The sequence below is a fragment of the Peromyscus eremicus genome, chromosome 8a (genome assembly GCF_949786415.1).
Source record: "Peromyscus eremicus chromosome 8a, PerEre_H2_v1, whole genome shotgun sequence".
NCBI classification, from domain to species: domain Eukaryota; kingdom Metazoa; phylum Chordata; class Mammalia; order Rodentia; family Cricetidae; genus Peromyscus; species Peromyscus eremicus.
This window is the reverse complement of record NC_081423.1, coordinates 62,897,532-62,916,565: the sequence shown is the minus strand read 5'-3', so window position 1 is coordinate 62,916,565 and position 19,034 is coordinate 62,897,532. Positions and strand designations below refer to the sequence as shown.

Sequence of the window (19,034 nt, the reverse complement as noted above, 5' to 3'; positions counted from 1 at the left end):
GGAGGTAGGAAACCAAGGCTGGAAGGGCACAGAAAACTCAGAGGACTCAACCCAGGGGCATGGACAATGCACGCAGCTGCTCTGTAAACCCGAGTCCACTGGACTCCGTCTACTTGCGCCCCAAAGGCTACCCACAGGGGTCCCTGTTCCTCCCAACACCCCTTCCTCCTCTTTGAGCTTAAAAAACCTGGGTTTGAAAGGACACCAAATTATGGAGAACGTAACAGTTTTGTCCCTACTCCGAGGTGGGTGGGGGGCCCATCTCCTGAGAGCTTCTTCTAACCCTTATCCACAGAGGTAGAATCATTTCATCAGTACCCTAAATGAAAGCTTCCAGTCGCTGTCAACTCCTGAGAGTGTTCCTCCCACATCCAGTTCCCCTCAGCCCCTCACAAAGGGGCCGCAAAGTGCACACACGGATTATCACGGGTTGTCACCCACAGCCATGGCCCCCAGCTCACTCCTTGCCTGTGTGTGCGGTCTCCCCCACACACCCGAGCACACACATACAGGGTGGCTGGAAGCACATTTACAGAGACAGTGTGGGGTCCCGCCTGCATCTTCCTCCTCCAGCAGGCCCGTCCCTAGGTCCCAGGTCCAATGGCCGCTCTGCAGCCAACCCTGGCTCAGTGTTTGATCTCTAGGATGGAGGGGTTGTGGTCCAGTATAGCCAGGATAATCTTGTCCATGTACTGTCTCAGCCGGAAGTTGATCTCCTCCTGTTCCTTCAGGGCTTCCATTAGCTGAAGGGAACGAGAAAGGTGGGTCAGAGGGTTGGGCCCAGGCTAGGCTTCCAGGGGGCCAGTGACCAATGACAGAGGGACCCCAGATCAGCCAGAAGGTAATTTCACTGACCTGGAGAGGGGCTAAAAGCCTGGGGAAATTTTCACAAAGATTGGGAACACTGGCCAGATGTACTTATAATCAGGGCTAGTATGTATAGTCCCTGGGCCCAGAAGATGCCTGGGGCCGCCAGCCTTTCCTCTGTCCAGAACAGTGTTCTCCTCACTCCAGCCCTGCCTTATTCAGCGGCTCTCGCTGTGACATTTAGGTGCAGCTCTAACTCTTCGGAGTTACCTGCTCCCCTAGATCTACTTGAGGCCAGAGGTCGGCCCTTAGCTCTGAGTCTGAGGTGGAGGCAAGATTCAGGTACACGGGGTCTCAGTTTCACATTAGAATGCAGCTGAGTGTTCTTGTTCTTGAGGTAGAAAAGATGGCCTATAGTGCTGGGGAGCCGGGCTCCTTTCCCACCGCTAGCCGTGTGGTGATTTCTACATGTGACAGGGAAGTGTTTATGAAGCTGTGAGCTAAGAGACCAAGTACACATGTGTGCAAAAGTCAGTGTTTAAGACACTCCGGCCACCACCCGGGTTAAGTCCCAGGAGGATCTCTGATTTGAGCTCCACTCTGAGCCAGGGTTCCCGAGGAAAGAGGGCAAAGCTCTGCAGTTATTCTGATAGCAGTAAGTGGAGGAGTATGAGGGCCAGGCCGTAGCCTGCCTTAGAGAGCCTGTGTAGCCTGGAGTTCATGGTGGTGGGGGCTGGGACAGGACCCACAGAACGGGGACCAGTCACCAATGTGAGAATGAGCCCGAGGGGATGAAGGGACAAGGCTACCTCATCGCGAGATGCTGTGTCGATTTCTGCAGCCAGAGACTGGGCTTTGGTCTGGGTGGCAAAGAGGTTCTTCGCCTCGTAGAGGCTGAGGCTCAGGATCTGCCCGTTCAAGTCGTCGTTCTGATCCCGCAGCTTGTGATTCTCCTGTGGCAGCGGATCAAAAGCAACGTGAGCTAAGGGAAGCTCTGAGCCCACTGGGACCCACCTCTCCCTATCTGTGTCCTCAGACCACCAGCATGCTCCCTCAGTGCATCACCGCTAGACAGGGAGGCCTACAGATGACACAGTCCTCAGTTAGAAGGGGGAACTGCAGCCCTGTTGGGGAGAACCAGGACGTCTTTCCCCTCTCGGGTCCTGTAGGGAGCAACCGCCCACCGGGCAGCTCAGCCGGCCGTCCTGGACCTGGCTGAGGCAAGCGCTATTCTGGATTCTCTGCGCAGGAAGGAGGGCTGGTTTTCCTTGCTCCTCCTACAGCCAGGTTCTGAACCTGCTTAGTGGGAGCTGTTTCAAGACATGCTTGCCCCTGAAGGCAGCTGATGCGGAAGGCAGCGGACACAGGTGCCCCCTCAATTCTTGCTTATCGCTCACCCCAGGGACGTGGGAGCCCCTCCTGGGTGGATGATGGGTTAGCTCTACCGCAGGAGATGGATACTAGACCTTCTACTGGGTAAATGAGCTCAGGTGAGACCCATGCCCAGAATCGGGCCCATAGGCCCGCCTGACTTTGGGTTTCACTTCCTTCTGGAGCCACTGCCCTTCCTGATGCCATGCTTAATCCAGGCTGCCACGACAGAGCGATGGGACACTGTGAGAAGCAGAGTCTCAGGACTTAGGCCCTATATGCCAGAGGCCCCAACCCAGCCAAGCCTGCATCTGCAGGGTGGAGATGGCTTCCTCACCCCATCCTCACCCAGGACAGGATAGAGACCCATGAGCCCAGGAACCGCTGGCTGTAACCAGAGGTAAGCCGCTTGCCTGCTTGTGGGATGGGATGGCGGGCCCTGGCAACCAGGTTACTGAGAAGAGCAGACAGGAGAGGAGGCCGGAGGTGTGCTGCCGCGCACGGCTCCCTCCCCATCACTTCTTTGTGTTTCAGTAACAATAACTTTATTTTCTAACAGGTAATTTTTTCCTACTGCTTCGATATTTTCCTCTCAGCAAACACAAGTCTTAGAACTGGATCACGTGGCCCTTTCTCCTCTTGTCTCCTCCCAGTTCAAATGCCCACATCCTCTTGGGTCTGCAGTTGGGCTCGACACACTCAAGCCTGAGCACAACCTTCTTTGTGGTTCTGGCCTTCTTTTGGAAAATTGGCTGTGTTTGCCCACGGTAACCACTCTGCTTCCGATCATAGTGCCGCTTTCCTTGCCCTTCTTAGGCTGGGTCACTCTGTGTCCCTCCCTATGACTTCTAAACAGAGGCCCACATGGCTGACCCAGCCGCCTCTTCAAAGCCACTGGACAGTAGTAGCTCTAGAGCCTACCTGCTTCAGACGCTTGACCTCATGCTCAAGTTCCACCTCTCGGGCTCTGGCGTTGAACTCGCCAAGGCCAGATGAGCTGCGGCCCCTACCTGGCCGCTCACAGTCCAGCTTGTACATCTGCAGGTGTTCCAGCTCCCTCCGCAGGTCCTCGATGAGCTGTGAGGGAGAGAAGCAGCCTGTTGGCAGCAGCAAGGTCACGGAGGGAAGCCCTGGGGGTCCCAGGCCGTGACTCACCTCCTGCGTCGCCTCCCGCTCCTTCTGGAACTCCAGACGGTTCTGCCGCAGCTTGTCCATCATGCGCTTGTAAAGGTCCATCTCATCCTTGAGTCGCAGGCTGGTGTCCTCCAGACGGTCAGACATGCGCTGCCGTTCCTAGAGGCAGGCAGACCTCATCAGGGCAAGCGTGCCCAGAGGGTCCTCAAGCTCTGGAGGACCTTGGTGTGGTAAATGGACAGGCAGAGCCACCACCTTGGGAGGGCATTCTAGAAACATAGCAGGAAATGCCCTGGGCCCCAGATGTCCTTCAGTGGTGTCAAGCAGAACCCGAGAAGAAGCTGTTAGCCCAAACACCCTCTTCAAAAAAAAAAATTCCACAATGTAAGGCATTTAGAATATACAATACAGATTATATTTTCACTGTAGAAAACTTGGAAATTTTGTAAATTCAGAAATGAAATTCATTATTCACTTTTCCTCCCCTTTTAATTAATTAAAACTTTTATTTTTATCTTTAAGACAAAACTCTCATGTACCCCAGGTTAGCCTCAAAGTTCATGATGTAGCAAAGGATGACCCTGAACTCCTGATGCTTTTGCCCCCACCGCCTGAGTGCTAGGATGGCACGTGTGTGTCACCATACCCTGGCACTTCTGTTTTCTCTGTAGGGAATACTTCAGCATCCCGGAGACGACGATCGGAAGGCCTCTGACCGCCATCACCTCTCTACGGACTCAACACCTTGCTGGGACCTGCTGCTCACCTCATCCAGTTTCTCTGTCTGTGACTTAAGTCGAGTCACTGTGGTCCTCAGATCCGTATTTTCTTCTTCTAACTGTTGCACCCTGGGAAAGAAAAACGGCAGATCTGAGGATCTAGAGTGGAAATGACCTTACAGAGAAGGCAGCCAGTCTCTGCTTCCGGAAGAGAGAAACTACTAACTGAGAGAAAGATTAAGACAATTCAGGCCCAGCATCCCTAATCCAAAAATCCAAACTGTTCCAAAATCCAAAACTTTTTGAGCAATGACATGATGCCACAAGCCAAAATCCCTATTATCAGGGAACTGTTTCATTTGCAAAATTATTAGCCAAAAAAGATCCTTGGCTAGGATCTTTAATCCTAGCACTCTACAGAGCGAGATCCAGGACAGGCACCAAAACTACACAGAGAAATCCTGTCTCAAAAACAAAACAAAACAAAACAACCAACCAACCAACCAAAACAAAACAAAAAAACATATTCATGTATATATATCTTAGAGATAGGACCCTGTCTAAACATGAAATTTCCTTTCTTCCTTTTTTTCTTTTCTTTTTTTCCGAGACAGGGTTTCTCTGTGTAGCCCTGGCTATTCTGGGACTCGCTCTATAGACCAAGATGACTTTGAATTCAAGAGATCCGCCTGCCTCTGCCTCCCCAGTGCTGGGATTAAAGGTGTGCGTCACCATCACATCACCCCACCCCTTGGTTTCTAAGATAGCTTATAGGCTGGAGAGATGGCTCAGTAGGTAGTGCTTGCCACAGAAGAATTCAAATCTTCAGAACTCATAAAACCAGACACAGCAGTGTGTTTTTGTAATCACAGGGTTCTGCTGCAGAGATAGGGACACCCCCAGAAGATGGAGGTCTAGCTGGCCTGGCAAAACCAATAAAAGATCCTGTTTGAAACAAGGTAAAGGTGACCTCCACGTTTGCAGTGTGGCACATGCACACGCCCCGCACACAGGACCATGCACACACACCGTATACACATACATAACTTAAAAAGTAACTTACAGCCTGAAAATAATTACATATTTTATATATATATATAAAATTGGGGGGGAACTTGCTCTGTAGACCAGGCTGTTCTCCAACTCAACAGAGATCCGCTTGCCTCTGCCTCCCGAGTGCTGCAATTAAAGGCGTGTGCTATCACCGCCCAGTGAATATGTATTTCAAAATCTAAAAATTTCTGAAATCTGGTCTCCACACACGCATACATGTGAACTCACATGTACACACACAATGAGGAAGGGTTTCCTCTAGGTGGAGCAGTCAGTCTTCCTATGTCTGGTATGCCCGGGCTTCTGTTAACATGTACAGTTGAAGGCGGTGACCACGTTTTGCTCTTTTCTCCACCCCCAGGCCTGTGGGGAATCCCGAGAGCTCCCCGCAGCCCTCTGTGCTTCAGAAGCAGTAGTCCTCTCCTGGAGCGTCTGCAGACGGCTGTCCTGCAGTGACCCCCATGGGGCGGCACTCAGGCAGTTTCACAGGCTGGTCAGATGGCCGCAACTGTGCAGAACCAGGTCTGATTCTCCCAGGACTTCCACCCCAGACACTGTCCCATTCTGGAGAGGTTTTTCTTGACCTTCAGGAGGCCCTAGACACCCGAAGGAGGCCTCTAGACAAGGGCCAGAGAGGAGTCTGGTCCTCTGTGGTAAGTGGCATGGAGCTGGCGAGCAACTAAGGAGGGGATCTGTGCCAATGACCGGAAGTACCATCCATGACTCCACGTGAGCAGGAACCCCTGGAGCTGGGGGGAGGGGAGACTGCTCTTAGGACTTTCTATGATCTTCCGCCTCTGCCTCTCGGTCCCAGCCACCTCTCTTCAGCCTGCAGTCACTAAAGCAGGAATACTGAAGTGAGACGGCCCTTAGGATACCAGCCCTAGAGCCAAATAGCAGCCTCCAGAGTCATGGTCCTCAACCTATGGGTCTAGACCCCTTTGGAGGTTTGCTTATTGGATATCCCGCATATCAGATATTTATATTACCATTCATACATTAGCATAAAATGACAGTTATGAAGTAGCAGTGAAATAATTTTATGGGTGGGGGCCACCACAACATGAGGAACTGTAGTAAAGGGTCACAGCACAAGGAGGGCTGAGGACCACTGTTCTAGAATACCAGTCCAAATTTGGCATGGGAAACTCTGTTTGGGAAGGGGTGGGGAGTCTCAGGCACAGGAGAGCTGGGAGGTCTCCTCTCCAAACTGCACTGGGTTGGGCCTGCCTGACCCAGCCCTTGTCCAGCAACCCCTCCCTGACCCAGGTTGGGCTTAGAACCTTCTGCTTAAATACCTGGAGCCCAAGGAGAACCAGGACAGGTCACGGCCTCGTCACAGTGGTGTGGGCTGTGGGGCAGGCAGGGAGGGGGGCAGTAGACAGGACCCGTAGAGCAGGAAAAGCCAATGTGACCGGGGCAGTGGTTCTCTTCCCGCTCCTGGCTTGCCTGGGTTCCAGCATGGAAGGATACAGCGGGCCACAGAACCCAGGGACCTGGTTTTCTACCTCCCTAAGGCTCTAGGCTCAGTTTGCCCACGTTCAAATGCAGGGGAGGATCTGACAGCAGGGGGCGCTCCAGGCCTAGATATCAGCCCCTGCCTTCTGCTCCACCTCTGCGTCTTCCTCTGCTCCATGGCAGAAGGCCGGGGCCTACCTGGTGTTCAGCAGCTCCAGCTCCGTGCTCTTCTCCCGCTCCAGCTTGCAGTAGACCTCGCGATGTCTCCGAGTCTCCTCCTCCAGTGCCTGCTCTGCCGTGGTCTCCTGATCCTTCACCATCTCCTCCAGCTCATGCACCCTGAGGTGGGCACAAACAGCTCCCGTCAGCACGCTCGCACGCACCCTCACCCCACTCAAGAAGGCCTGGACCCCGCCAAAGGCCCTCACATAGCCGCGGTGATGCGGAGGGTTTGCCGGGCCGATGGGCCGTGAGCTTGGCTGACGGGTAACTTAGGGACACTGTGACTTCTGACAAGAAGTGTGTCAACCATACTCGAGGGAGAAGCAGATCTAGTGAAGGAGCTCCCTAGAGCAGCGAGGCCACACAGGAGACAGCAGGCAGCAGGCCCGGCCATAGTACAAGAACGGCTTCTAGACCTTACTGTCTCTTTAGGGACTTCCTGCCCAGCACCCCTCCGACGACTTAGGCACATCCTGGCAAATGGCCGTTAGAAATCCAGAGCGAGGAAAAGGTCAGGCCCCTCCGGAGTCATAACCCAACCCTGACCACTGGAAGCCTGTATCTGTCCAGCTGTCCACAGCTGCTCCATCAGGCTGAGCTGGGTCATACAAGAATGCCATGGGGGACCAGACCCAGACCCAGGAGTCTACCAAGTTTCTTGCACCTGGGGAAGGCAGCCAGCACGGGGTAGCATCCTTCCCAGTGTCCCTGTTGTCCATCCACACCGTCACCTGACCATACGCAGTACCACCTGGGCCCTCCTGCCTTCCACTCCCCACCACAGGGCCTGTTCCCAGGAAGGGAGGTCAAGTTCTAGTTCTTCTGGTCCAGTTGTTCTCAACCCTCCTAATGCTGAGACCCTTTAATACAGTCGCTCATGTTGTGGTGACCCCCAACTATAAAACTAATTCGTTGTTACTTTAAAACTGTAACTTTGCTACTATTATGAATCATAATGTAAGTATCTGATGTGCAGGATATCTGATATGTGACCCCAAAGGGGTCGAGACCCACAGGTTGAGAACTACCGCTCTAAGCAGTGAGAGTCACAAGTCCTGGGCTGTACACCCAGAACAGGATCTTTCAGGTCTGGAATCAAGGCCAAGCGCCTCAGAGCCAGAAAGACTGAGGCTTCTCTGCTGGCAGTGGCAACAACTTCCCCTTCCCCAGAGCCCCGCGCCCTGACCTGTGCACCAGCTGCATATTCTCCTGCTTCAGCTTGCTCTTCAGATCGCCGCTGGTCAGGCTGTCGTTCTCCAGCTCGGTTACCTTTTTTTCCAGGAAGCTCACCTGCCACACGTGGGGTAACATATTAGTAAAAGCTCTTGAAGCCACAGAACTGAGACTCCAGAAAAGCTCATGGCAAGGATCTCCAAGTAACTATGCTAAAAGAACCGTCATATTTGGGGAGGAAAGGGCCTATACCACTGCCCTTTCTCACCCTGAACTCCTAGGTGGGCACAGGATCCAAGTCCCCAGAGAGCAGCCTGGAGCCCCACTCCCACACATCCCAGGGACATGCACAGCGCCCCAGGGCCCACCTTCTCTGTAATGTCATTGTCACAGGAGTCGATGCTGTCTCGGAACAGGTCCTCAGTGCTGCCATTACTGCTGCTGAAGTTACTGCTGTGCATGAGCTGCCTGTGGGGGGAGGGCACCTGCCTGCCGAGTCTGCCACAATCTGGGGCCCCAACTCAGGCTATGGGCTAGCAGAGTATTCAGTACCGGGGCTGCCCGGAGAAACACTCCACCTGACCTTCCCACCCCAATGACTGTCTACTCTAAGGATGGTGGACAGGGCACGCCCCAAGCCCAGGTCCTTCACAGAAGGGAAGGCATCAACAGCCATGGGCTAGACTGTGGTCCTCAGGGCACCCTAGAAAGCCCACTAAAGCTGAAGCAGTGAGTATCTACAGATGCTGGCCCTGCTAGGTAGGGACAAGGTGGCAAGGGCAGGAAAGGAGCCGTTCTGACACCCGGCTGGGGATGGCCTCACAGCCGTCTGCTGGCTTGGCTACATACAGGGCACAGGCTGATCTGGGCTGTCGCCATGGAGCCCTTGCCCCAGGACAGCAGAAGCAAGTGAAGGTGGAAAGCATTCAGCTTTGTTGTCTCCCAAGAAGGTCTTACCGTCCGAAAGCTGTGCTTGAGATCTTCCGGTTGGGGCTAGAGAGAGGGAAAACAGAGTCACTGAACTGGGTCTGAAGGGACATCACTCATCAGCTTGGTGCCAAGATGCTGCAGGAGGAAACACCCAGTCCTCGGACACTCGGACACCCGCACACCTGCCCACACAGCCCCTCTGGGCCGCGGCCTCACCTGTTGGCCTTCAGGTTTTTCAGCCGGGCCTCCAGGTCGTTCAGCAGGTTGATCTTCTTGCAGCATTGAGAGCAGTACACATCCAGCAGCTCGCTGTTGTAGACATGCCGCATCTTCCTCGGGGTCTGCCCCGCACTGGGCCAGAGGAGGAGAGGGTGTCACTCGACGCTGCGGGCAGGCTTGCCCTGCCCACCCTACCGAGCTTGCTCTACCTAGTTCCCCAAGGCTTTTATTTCTACTTTGGGACAGAGGAATGGAAATAAACCAGAGCATCCCTTCCCCATGGTTGTCAAAGAAAGCTGGGGAAATGAACCCAAGTAACAGATGAGGCATACTGAGAGCTAATGTCACAGGAAGGAATGACTCAGGCAGGTGAGAAGGGGCCACTTTAGTAAGCAGGTTCTAGGAAGCATGACGACAGACGTCCACCACGGGTCTGCAGACTCACAGACCAGTTAACTGTTTACTCCCCAAGATAAAAGGGGAAAGGACAAACCTGACCCCCAATCAGGACAGGAGGAGGAGGCACCCCACATGCTAGCAGAGCCATGTAGCCCCGGACAGAGGGAAGGATGGACTTTGCCTGTCTGACCCACTGGAATGAGGCTAGACTGGTTCTGCCATTTTCCCTGGACTCCAAATACCACCTCGGAGCAAGGGGGCCACCTGGAAGACACTGACGATCCTAGATCTGAGTAGACATTGGTTCTGGTCTCATCATCGGGGCAGGGGCTGCTGGGGGCACAGTCCACGTCATCCCCCTCTCCATAGTCTTCAAATTGCTCCTCGTTGCTGATGAGAGAGGCGGTGGAGTGAGTGGAAAGGTCTGATGTGGTCATAGATGGAGTGAGGACCAGGGACCTGAGGGTAAGCACCCAGTTAGTGAAGGGCAGAGGGCCCGACCTACAGCTCCTGGGGGAAACCAGCCTGGCCCTATGTACAGCAGGAGCCTGGCCAAGTCTAGACCTTTTGATTTGGGGGACCCCATCCTAAGGGGAACATCCCGCATAGAAATTTCCGCCACAGAAAACAACAAAACCTTGGCTATTATGATGGTTAAGCAACAGATAGATTAATATTACACTATAATTATAGTTACTATATTAGAATATGTACCAGTGATTCAAATTATTAAATTACAGAGTATCGATGCCGGTTGAAAGGCTTATACAAATACCGGCAAGAAGGCAGAGAAATAAGTATCAATGATAAGTTAGATACAAACTTTGAGACTTGGCAATTAATAAACTTTATTTATTTATTTATTTGGGTTTTTTCAAGACAGGGTTTCTCTGCGTAGCTTTGGAGCCTTTCCTGGAACTCACTCTGTAGACCAGGCTGGCCTTGAACTCACAGAGATCTACCTGCCTCTGCCTCCTGAGTGCAGATTAAAGGTGTGCGCCACCACCGCCCAGCTTAAACTTTTTTGAGACAAGGTCTTACTATGTTGTCAGTGATGGTGCAAGCCTTTAATTCTAGCACTCAGGAGACAGGCAAGTAGATCTTTATAAATTTAAGACCAGACTGGCCTACATAGAGCATTCCAGGTCAGCCAGGGTTACACAGCAAGACACTGCCTTTAAAAAAGGAAAGAAGAGTAAAAATACAAACAGTAACATGGTAATAGGGCTTGGGTTAAGGGTCTTGGTTATTTTCTCCCATTCTCACTTTTTCCAACTTTTAATTATCTCTTAAAAAATTATTATTACTATTATTAGTGTGTGAGTGTATGTGTGCACACAGGCATACCCATGCAGCAGTCCACGTGTGGAGTCAGGGGACAGCAGTCTGTTTTGTTGATTCTGCTGCATCCTCCAGGCCAATTCGCCTGCTCGATGCTCCTGTCTCTCTGTAGGAGTGCTGGGGTTACAGATGCTCACCACCGCATCCAGCTTTGTACATGAGTTCTATACTCCGGTCATCTGGCAGCACCTTTACCCTCTGAGCCAGCTCTCTGGCTTCCATTATCTTACCTCATGACAAGTAACAATGAGCTACCAGGTGAGAACCAGCCCCCAATTTATAAGGGACATTTCTAGTCCAAAGACACTGAATTCTAAATCTGTCAAAGACCCCAGACTCTAGACCAGCGGGGTCTCAACCTTCCTAATGCTGGGACCCTTTAAAACAGTTCCTCACATTGTGATCCCAACCACAGAATTATTCTCATTACTACTTCATAACTGTAATTTTGCTACTGTTATGAATTGTAATGTAAATATCTGCTATGTGATCCCTATGAAAGGGTCATTTGACAACCCTGGGGTCTTGACCCACAGGTTGAGAATCACTGCTCTCTGCCCTCTCATGGGTAACCCATATGATATATGGAGGCCTGGTTGGGACCATCTACAACCTGAGAGGAAAGAGGGGCTCAGCTCATAGCCTCCTGAATCTATCTTCCCACAGTCACGGCAAATTCCCTCCTCATCCACAGATCACTGCTATGAGCCGCAGAAATATGAAGTAGGAAGTCAGCTGATTATGACAGAGCATTTACCTGGAAGGGCCAAGAGCTTTTCCAGAGGAAGCCAAGACTCAAGGAAGTATTGGTGCTACTGGCTCTTGAACATATCAGCTTGAATTTCATGTGCTCTATTATAGCTTCCCCAGTTGATTCTTTTTCCTAAGAACTAACGGTGTGGATTGGTCATTCTTTGGGCATAGTTTTTCCCCATACAACTAAGGTATTTGGATAACAGTCACACAGGCAAGGCTTCCTTCTTCCAGGCTTTTTGTTTCTCTGTTTTAGCACTGGAATCAGGTATCTCCTTTAGTTAGCATCCAAGGCCAGGGCCAGCTCCAGACAAAAGCATTTTATCTGAGCTACCGCTCACATATCCAAGGACGAATGGCAGACAGAACAAGCATTCCAGACCACCTGCTAGTCTCCTAAATCAAGGTAAATATCCATACGATATTTAACATACCACCTAGGCCAGGCAGATGTTAGGTACATAACTTTTTTTCTCGTGCAAATTAAGCTCAGACCTTCCTTTCTTACACAGCCTTAGTGGTATCTCTAGATTTCCCTGCTGACATTTAACTTAGAACAAAAGGACCTTTTACACTCGAGGTGCATCAAGTTATGGCTCCTGAAGAAAAACAGGTAGTTTTATTTTACTCATGATTTATACTAACATTGTAGACTCTTAACTTTTTATCTAACCACTTCTAGGAATGTAGTTTGAGCACATAAATTCCCTTTTCCTGATATATTAACCGATTTTAGCTCTTAGTTGACCCGACCTCCTTTAACCACACCCTTTTTGGGTTGTAAAGGAAAGCCTGACAGTCACGGCCTGAGGTAAACTCTTGTCTGCCTTTATGACCCTGTAAGAATTTAAACCTGGGTGACTTTGCCTTGGCAGAGAATTGCTACTTTGTATGGGTCTATAACTGAAAACCTCAGAGTCTGGAGAGGACCGAAGAAGGAACTTAGAACGATGACGAGCACAGGAGAGGAAGGGACAGAGAGGAGCTAAGTAGGAGGACAGAACTGAAGCTGTGCAGAGATTCTGACTTAGAAGAATAAAGCGGAAATTAACTTTTTTTAATGAGGTTTGAGATGATTGGAAGTCGGTAATTTGCCCAGCAGTGGTGGTGCACATCTCTAACTCTAGCACTCGGGAGGCAGAGGCAGGCGTTGTGTTGAGACAAGCCTGGTCTACAGAGTGAGTTCCAGGACAGCCGGGGCTATACAGGAAAATACTGTCTTGAAAAACCAAACGAAACCAGATCAAAACCATTGGCAGTTTTGTGTGGTTCAGCAACTACTAGAGCTCCTGGCTTGCTCCCCCTCCCCCCTTTCCCTCTCCCAAAGAAATCCCTTTTTACTGACACCAAACTGATCATCAGCACTGCTGCTGCTCTACCAAGAAGCCAGGAAAATGTTCACCATTTCCTTCTCCCAGTGCTGGGACTTGAACCTAAGGCTTGGGCTATGCAGCACAATCGCTCCACCAATGAGTTATAGACACGGCCCAGTCCACTCAGACCTTACTACTGTTTTAAAACACTTCATCAACACTGAAATATGGTCTATGGAAAGTAACTTAAATGATAAACCACCCACCTCCTAGAAATCATTGCTGCCCAATTTTAAGATCATTTTCCCAGGCTGTTGTAAATTATTATTTTAAGGTGTGTTACTTTTGTTTGTGCTGTGGAATGTTTGTTTAATGATGCAAAGATGTGTTGCCTTCTTTATGTTGCATTTGTTTAACTCTGTGAAGCTGTGATACTTTCCTGTCTAAAACACCTGATGGTCTAATATAGAGCTGAATGGCCAATAGCAAGGCAGGGGCAAGGAATAGGTAGGGCTGGCAGACAGAATAAATAGGAGAAATCTGGGAGGAAAAAAGAAGGAACAAGAGAGGAAGGAATTGGACACTAGGGGCCAGCCACCTGCCATGGAGTAAGAGTGAAAGTAAGATATACAGAAGTTAAGAAAAGGAAAAAGCCCAGAGGCAAAAAGTAGATGAGATAATTTAAGTAAAGGAAAGCTGGCAAGAAACAAGTCAAGCTAAGGACAGGCATTTATAATAAGCCTCTATGTGTGATTTATTTGTGAGCTGGGTAGTGGGCCACCCAAAGGAATAAAGAACAACAACAACAAAATAAAAACAACAGGCATTTCCTAAGACATCTTTTGTAATGAGTGTTTTTTTGTTTTTGTTTTTTGTTTTTTTTTTTTAAACACAGTGCTGGAATCATATAAGTACTCTACCACTAAGCTACATCCTTGCCCTGTACCTTTTATTTATTTTTTATTTTATTTTATTTTATTTTTTGGTTTTTTGAGACAGGGTTTCTTTGTGTAGCTTTGTGCCTTTCCTAGAGCTCACTCTGTAGTCCAGGTTGGCCTCGAACTCACAGAGATCCACCAGCCTCTGCCTCCCAAGTGCTGGGATTAAAGGTGTTCACCACCACCGCCTGGCATGTACCTTCTTTTTAAAACTAAATGAGTTCATATATCCCACATCACTAAGCAACCATTAGAAGTAGAGTTCTGAAAGCCACAAATGTTGGTGCATGCCTTTAATTCCAGGAGACAGAGGCAGGCATATCTCTGTGAGTTCAAGGCCAGGTTGGTCTACATAGCAAGGTCTAGGTTAGTCAGGGATACATGCAGAGACCCTGTAACAATCTCCCCGACCCCACCAAAGAAAGCTGACTTTTGCACTGTGGCCTGAAATTCCACAATCATCCCTACTATCCAGAAACCTGGGGAAGTAACATCTTGGGTGCTGATCCTGGCCCTGGGGTCACATGCCGATTCTGCTCACTCACTTGTCCTCTTGCAGGAACAGGCCCCCCAGTTCAGGCTCCTTCTCCTCATCAGGACTCCGGACAGAGCCCTCCAGGCCCTGGCTGCTCTCCATGGGGCTGTCCATTTCTAACTCCTGGGGTCCCTCAGGCAAGGCCAGTGTCATTGCTTCCTCCTCGTCTTCCTGGAAGAAGCCAGGTTCCCTGGGGAGGAGCTCGCCATCAGCAAAGGTAGAGCTAGAGATGTCGCTGCCCTGGCAAAGATAGAAGGACAGAATGAGTGAGGTTGGTTCCCTGGAACTCAGTACTCATCAGTCGATAAGGACATCTGCAGGGACTGGGGTTCAGGATGGCCAAGAATTAGAGACTCCAGATATGAGGATGTCTGGTTGGCCGTGAGGGCCTCTCATGATAGCTGACTCATGAGGGCCCAGTAAGGAGCCTGTCTCCTAGGTAGAGCCATCCTGAGAAGGGCCACACCCAGGACAACCACCTTTTGAGGACCATTGGCTATGTTGGGGCCCTCATCACAGTCTGCACAGGAAGCCACCTTTGTGAAGGCTTCTTGGTGATCTGCACTGAGGGTGGACCCACCCTAGTCAGCTGACAGGGACAACCCTGACCTCACAGGAGGAACCTGAGGCAAGATGGTGCAGGGAAATCTGCAGCTAGGATGCACTCTCCAAGACCCTGCACAGCCCTAGAACCTCAGCGCTCTCTTCTGAAAATCAAGAGTGGCCATGGGCCAGGCCTGATGGTGCATGCCTTCAATCCCAGCACTCGGGAGGAAGAAGAAAGATCTGATCTCTGTGAGTCTGAGGTCAGGCTGCTCTACAGAGGGAGTTGCAGGCCAGCCAAAGCTACACAGTGAGTGTAGAGTAAAAGGTCTGAGCTCACTTTTGGGTTTGAAATCCCACCCATCCCTGAGCTCTCCACAAACTCAGGACTTGAAATCCCACCAATCCCCACCCTGGAAAACTCAGGGCCCCAAGAAACCCTGTATAAGCCTGCTTCTCAATTCTCTGCTGCTTCTCCCCTGAGCAGAGGGGCAGCCACTGTCTTCCCAATAAATCTCTTGCGTGAGGTTTGTTGGGCTGTGTGACTTTGGTATTCCTTGGCTCCTGACTGCCAGGATACTTTTCCCTTCAGAGCTTCCACACTTACAGTTGAGGAAACCTTCCCCCCTCAGAGGTTTAACACAGCGAGGCCCTGTCTCAAAAAATAAGCCAAAGAATGGCAATGGACCCTTACAGGACCTTTGTGTCCTCTGAATATTTCCTGCCTGCCTGTGGCACACAGTAGGCTCCTGCCTGCCTGTGGCACACAGTAGGCACTCCCAGCACTCAGAAGGACTGCTGCAAGTCTGAAGTTGGCACAGTTTACATAGTGAGTTCTAGACCAGACAGGACTCTGCAGTGATAGCCTGTCTCACAAGAAAGAAAATAAGAATTATTTTTATTTTCTTGACAGAAGTCATGTTGCCAGCGGTTGTATAGCAGTTTCCTCAAAACTGGAACACCCCATCTCCCAGGTAACCTTTAGGCCAGAAAGTAAACAACTCTAAACAGTTTCAGGAACTCCCTGAAACCGACCAGATTCTCTAGGCCCCTCCCTCCCAAGACAACCAGCTGAGAGTCACTCTCAGACAAGCCAAACTCAAACACGTACAGACCAGTTAAGCAGCCTGTAAGAGAGACCACGGACCTGCCTGGAAGAGGAGAGGCCAACCAAGGTGCCTGGAAAGGACGCTGTCCAACCTCCTGGGCTGCCTGTGGGCTGTGCAGTGTGCTCCAGGGTCCCAGATTTGGGGGGTTGACTTTTGGTGATATTTCCATAAGAAACCCCAATAAAACCCATCGGTTCAGGAGATGGCCTTTGTTGGTATCTGTGTCCATACTTTGGCCTGTCGTGGGCGCCCTATCTAGAGTAAGTAGACAGAAGTCTGTCACACAGGACCTCTCACTTCTGGGCCTGAGACAGTCAGTCCAATGCCCAGACTACACCTTATATGCTGCTGGTGTACAACAAGATTTGTCTGTGCCCCTTGTCGACAACATCTTATACAAGAGTTCAGGCTTAGCTTATTTACCTTCACTTGAGGAGTAGGCTCAGGAAACCACTTCCTGGCTTTTGAGGAGGTGCGTACTCCCAATGGCTCTGCTTCTACATGTCCTAGGGTATGACCCGTGTCTAAGGCTGCCTGAGAACTCAACTAAAAACGTTTCCCTCATATCCCGGGGCTGCCAGGGGGCCAGAAGCATAGCTGTGAAAGCCTTGAAGAATGTCCACAAGAAAAGGTTCCAAGACACCAGAGGAAGCCACTTGGAGACAGGCTGAGCCTATGCCCTGAGGAGACCTGGGGGCTATGAAGAGAGTGTGATTAGCAAAGTTGGTTCCTACCTGTGCCAAAACTCAGCTGACACAATGGACCAATGAAGTCAGCACCGGGCGGTCCCATAGGCAGAGGTCAAGGGATAAACAAAGTCATCCCAGTGTTGACAGGGGCTTCCCCACAGACGCATTACTATCCCATCCCACGTGGCTCCTGACCCACCAAACCACTGTCTCAGCACGCACAAAGCTCCCCCCAAATGCGGAGACCCATGCAACAGAGCAGCCACGGTATACCAGAGACCGGTGAGAGCTCGCCTTGTCCTACTTTAGTTTGGGGACAACTCTCCAGGACGGCTGTCTTTACTCCCATTTTACTGATGGGGAAATGGGAGTTCAAAGAGTAACCACCAGAGTTCTCTGTCTGGTAGGATGGGCAGAGGGCCCTGGCTGCTTCTGGCTGCCACACACTCGGTTTCCTTTATCACTGCTATCTTCACACTTACTGGTTTTCAGATTTGGGTGTGACAAGGTGGTGAGTCACTCTCTGGGGACTAGATACTAGTGATGATGCCCCCTCTGGATGCAACATTCCACGTGCACCCTGCCACCCCACGGGAGACGCTGCTTAGCAGAAGGACACCCAAGGGGGTAAGTGAGGAGGTGGCCCATCCCTCAAGGGAGCAGTGTGAGTACTCTATGCCATTCTCCACTATGACGACCTGCAGGCAAGGTGAGCATGTGACAAGCTGCCAGGAGTGCCACCTTACACTTGTCTAGCTACAGGTGTGAGCTGCAGCTGACCTTCACCTCCGTCCCAGGACCTCACCTCCGTTCACCCTTTCTAGTTGGTAGGCCTTACCTGGGAGTCAGGGTGCCGTCTCACTGAAACAGAGCCCATAGGACATCAGTGCTCACCCAGCACCCCGAGGCAACACTCCTTCGAACCACACAAGCTCCTGACAGGGTGGGAAAAATGGTCTCAAGGGGACTATCTCTGTCGCAGGACAGAAGAAAGGCAGACTTTTTTTTTTTTTTTTGGTTTTTCGAGACCGGGTTTCTCTGTGTAGCTTTGGAGCCTGTCCTGGATCTCGCTCTGTAGACCAGGCTGGCCTCGAACTCACAGAGATCCGCCTGCCTCTGCCTCCTGAGTGCTGGAATTAAAGGCGTGCGCCACCACCGCCCGGCTGTGAGCAGAGCACACATCTGCCTGCCTGTCATCTTTCACCAAGCGCTGTCCATCTCTCACAGCAGCCCTGAGAGAGTGCCATGAGGTGTACAGGGCACAGATGCCCATTCCTGTCTCATCTAATGCCTGAGAGAGACGAGGTTCAAAGGAGGCCAGGGGATGCTGCCCGGCTCACAAAGGGCTCTGCTAAGATCTGAAGGCAGACTCCGCCGCGCCAAGTCTGGAGCGCCATCTGCCTCCTAGCTGCGTCCGCAGGTGTGCCCACACACTTGCTCAACAACGTTTTCTTTTAAAATTAACTTCTCTCTTTATTAACACCTTTTCATTCAACCCACAATTGTCTGCCCAAGGCAAGTGGAAATTTTAATTATAACTTCAAAACCAATTCCTGCAGCTTCCCCCAAAATTAAAGTAATAGAAAGACAGCAATAAGAAAAGTGAACAGGATGGGACTGGTCCATGTCTGTCCCCAAGCAACCCTTCTCACCCTGCAGTCCAGGCCCCAGAGGAGGGTCAGGAAGTGCTGGGTCAGCAGCTCCCTCCCCAAACACCTTAGAAGGGGAAGCAGTTCTGGGAGGTACAGACAGGCCTCTGACCCCCAACCTGCGCCCTCCTCTCAGGAAGGGACAACAAGTCACACAGGACCCTCTCCTGAGCCAGCCACGCTCCTTTATGACGCAGAGTGAAGGACAGCTCTCCCTAGGAATGTCATCTCCCTCACAGGGTTCTAGGCTGACTGGGGATGTGGGCTTGCAGAAGCCCCGAGCCACCCTCCAGCTATGCCTACTCAGGCCAGGACCCAAAAGAGAACCTGTTTCGTGTGGCTCCGGCAGAGGCTGCCTTGCTGTGCACTGGAGAGCTTTGGGGACTGTGGAGGAGCTGAGGATGAATTGCCTGGGGATGCCATGTAGATTCTACTCAGGCTGATGCAAGATGTGGGCCTCCATCCCGCCCCGCCCCGTGGTCAGAGTCGCCCCAAAAGTGCTAAACGTGGGGAGATGGAAGACAACTGTTATCAGGCCACCTGATCAGCATACTGGTTGGAGACCCAGAAAGAAAACATCTACACCCTGCATCTCTCAGGGTGCCCAGGACCCGGCAGGGCAGGGGATGGGTATCCCAGGAGACTGGGTTTCCAATGAGAAATGTCACTGCCCAGAGTA

At 51.2% G+C, this 19,034-nt stretch overlaps 1 protein-coding gene across 4 annotated transcripts in view; it reads right to left on the bottom strand.

Moving 5' to 3' along the window:
• Positions 1-514: 514 nt before the first annotated feature.
• Rab11fip4 (RAB11 family interacting protein 4) overlaps positions 515-19,034 on the bottom strand; it is a 77,194-nt gene continuing 58,674 nt past the window's right edge. For 3 of the 4 annotated variants that reach the window (XM_059271305.1, XM_059271306.1, XM_059271308.1), the window contains 12 exons: positions 14,376-14,605; positions 9,750-9,944; positions 9,084-9,218; positions 8,895-8,930; positions 8,306-8,405; positions 7,951-8,054; positions 6,741-6,881; positions 4,079-4,160; positions 3,334-3,471; positions 3,100-3,255; positions 1,617-1,760; positions 515-743 (listed from right to left, as the gene is read on the bottom strand). In XM_059271305.1, the coding sequence (XP_059127288.1) occupies positions 627-743; positions 1,617-1,760; positions 3,100-3,255; positions 3,334-3,471; positions 4,079-4,160; positions 6,741-6,881; positions 7,951-8,054; positions 8,306-8,405; positions 8,895-8,930; positions 9,084-9,218; positions 9,750-9,944; positions 14,376-14,605 (1,578 nt within the window). In that variant the 3' untranslated portion in view covers positions 515-626. The remainder of the gene's footprint in view (positions 744-1,616; positions 1,761-3,099; positions 3,256-3,333; positions 3,472-4,078; positions 4,161-6,740; positions 6,882-7,950; positions 8,055-8,305; positions 8,406-8,894; positions 8,931-9,083; positions 9,219-9,749; positions 9,945-14,375; positions 14,606-19,034) is intronic. The other variant, XM_059271307.1, reaches the window with a different exon arrangement.